General features: G+C 51.5%; 1 protein-coding gene across 1 annotated transcript in view; it reads left to right on the top strand.

The window, feature by feature from the left end:
• The first annotated feature begins 6 nt into the window (after positions 1–6).
• Positions 7–1,801, top strand: part of PTCHD1 (patched domain containing 1) — a 22,144-nt gene continuing 20,349 nt past the window's right edge. The window contains exon 1 of the mRNA XM_009321133.1: positions 7–659. Within this exon, the coding sequence (XP_009319408.1) occupies positions 317–659 (343 nt within the window). The 5' untranslated portion in view covers positions 7–316. The remainder of the gene's footprint in view (positions 660–1,801) is intronic.

Raw genomic sequence — 1,801 nt, 5'->3', positions numbered from 1 at the left:
GCACTCTGCTGTGACCAGGATCCAAGTTCAAAGACCTGGTTTCAATTACACGTTTGCCCATATATGTATCCTGAACAATGACAAGACATGCATAGTGGACGACATAGTGCATGTACTGGAGGAATTAAAGGCTGCTCGTTCTTCTAATCGAACTAATTTTGCAATCACTTATCCGATTACTCACTTAAAGGATGGCAGGGAAGTGTATAACGGGCATCAGCTTGGTGGGGTTACTGTGCACAGCAAAGACCGGGTGAAGTCTGCAGAAGCCATTCAGCTCACCTACTACTTGCAGGCAATCAACTCCTTGAATGACATGGTAGCAGAGAAGTGGGAATCCATTTTTTGTGACACTGTTGAACTTTTCCAGAAATCCAACAGGAAAGTCAAAATGTATCCTTTTACTTCTTCTTCGCTGAAGGAGGATTTCCAGAAGACGAGCAGGGTGTCAGAACGCTACCTGATCACAAGCTTGGTCCTTGTGGTCACCTTGGCCATTCTCTGCTGCTCCATGCAGGATTGTGTCCGCAGCAAACCCTGGCTTGGCCTGCTGGGATTGCTGACCGTGACCCTTGCCACCCTGACTGCAGCTGGGATCATCAATCTCACTGGTGGGAAATACAATTCCACCTTCCTGGGAATCCCCTTCGTCATGTTAGGTAACTATCTCCTATCTCCTCTGTCTTTTGTGTGTTTGTGCCTCCCCGATGCATTTCCCAGCAAGCAGAGAAGCATCACTGCATGGCTCCCGGTGCCTCCTCCCTGCAACGCTGCCCCGTGCCAAATGCACACAGCCTCTTTTCCTAAACTGTTTGTACTGCGCCGGGACGTTAAAATCATGCCTGGGACTCCGGTGTGGCGTAGCGCCCTGCCGTAGGATGCGGTGCCCGCACGGTAGCGAGTAACAAGGATGTGCGAATGCCATGCCTTGTGCAGAGGGGGAGCCCAGCTGCTGCTTTTCTGTGGATGTTTGATTCTGGTTTTGGTGGCCAGCGTTGGAGGGTAACCTTCGCAGAGGTCCCCGTGCTGCAATGACAGCGTCAGCTGTGCCGGTAAATCAAAGGGGCTGCACGCGTTGGGCATTTAGGAAGCGCTGGCTTCTTCAGAGAGCAGAGCGGTGCTGTCCTGGCTTGGCAGGCACCTGTCCGTGGGCTAAAGGCGGTGATCGGTTCTGGGTTGCATTTCTCCTGAAGCCCCTGTGTTGGCTGAGCAAGCGTAGGCAGGGTTTCACAGCCCTGGGGTGGAGAGCTTTGTCTCTCCCGGTCGGGGATGGACCCGTCAGGTTAGTGCCAGCGCATCCCGCGGTGGAGGGCTACAGTGGGAAGTGGCATTGGCTGCTCCCTGGCTCTGGTGCCGACACAGGTGTCTTCATCTCCCCAGTTTTCGTACTGCTGTCACTCACTGCGGGGTATGGTGGTGGTTTCGTTTTGGTTTGTTTCGTTTTGTTTTGTTTTCCTTGAGGGTACAAAAGAGGAGGAGAGAAGGGAGGTCAGCTTGCTCCTGACCCAAAATTAGTGCCCTCTCCTGTTGACACCAGGGCATTTGTGGGGGTGCTGCGTCTTGTATCCAAACAGGCGGGAGCACTTCATGGGAGACAAAACAAGAGCTCTGGAGAGTTCACAGCCTCTTTGTTTGTGTTTGGTTCATAACCAGTGTGAAAAGCTTTGTGCGCTGTAGGTGTTTAATATGTCCTCGTTCATGCTGTTATTCATTTGTGGAGAATAATACATGCATTGATTTGATCACAGCTTCCCCAGCTGAAAATCAGTGCTCAGTAATACTTCAGGTTTCAAGTGTAAGA

The sequence above is a fragment of the Pygoscelis adeliae genome, unplaced genomic scaffold (genome assembly GCF_000699105.1).
Source record: "Pygoscelis adeliae isolate BGI_AS28 unplaced genomic scaffold, ASM69910v1 Scaffold53, whole genome shotgun sequence".
Lineage (NCBI taxonomy): Eukaryota > Metazoa > Chordata > Aves > Sphenisciformes > Spheniscidae > Pygoscelis > Pygoscelis adeliae.
The sequence above is the reverse complement of the archived record's forward strand: the minus strand, read 5'-3'. Positions and strand labels throughout refer to the sequence as shown.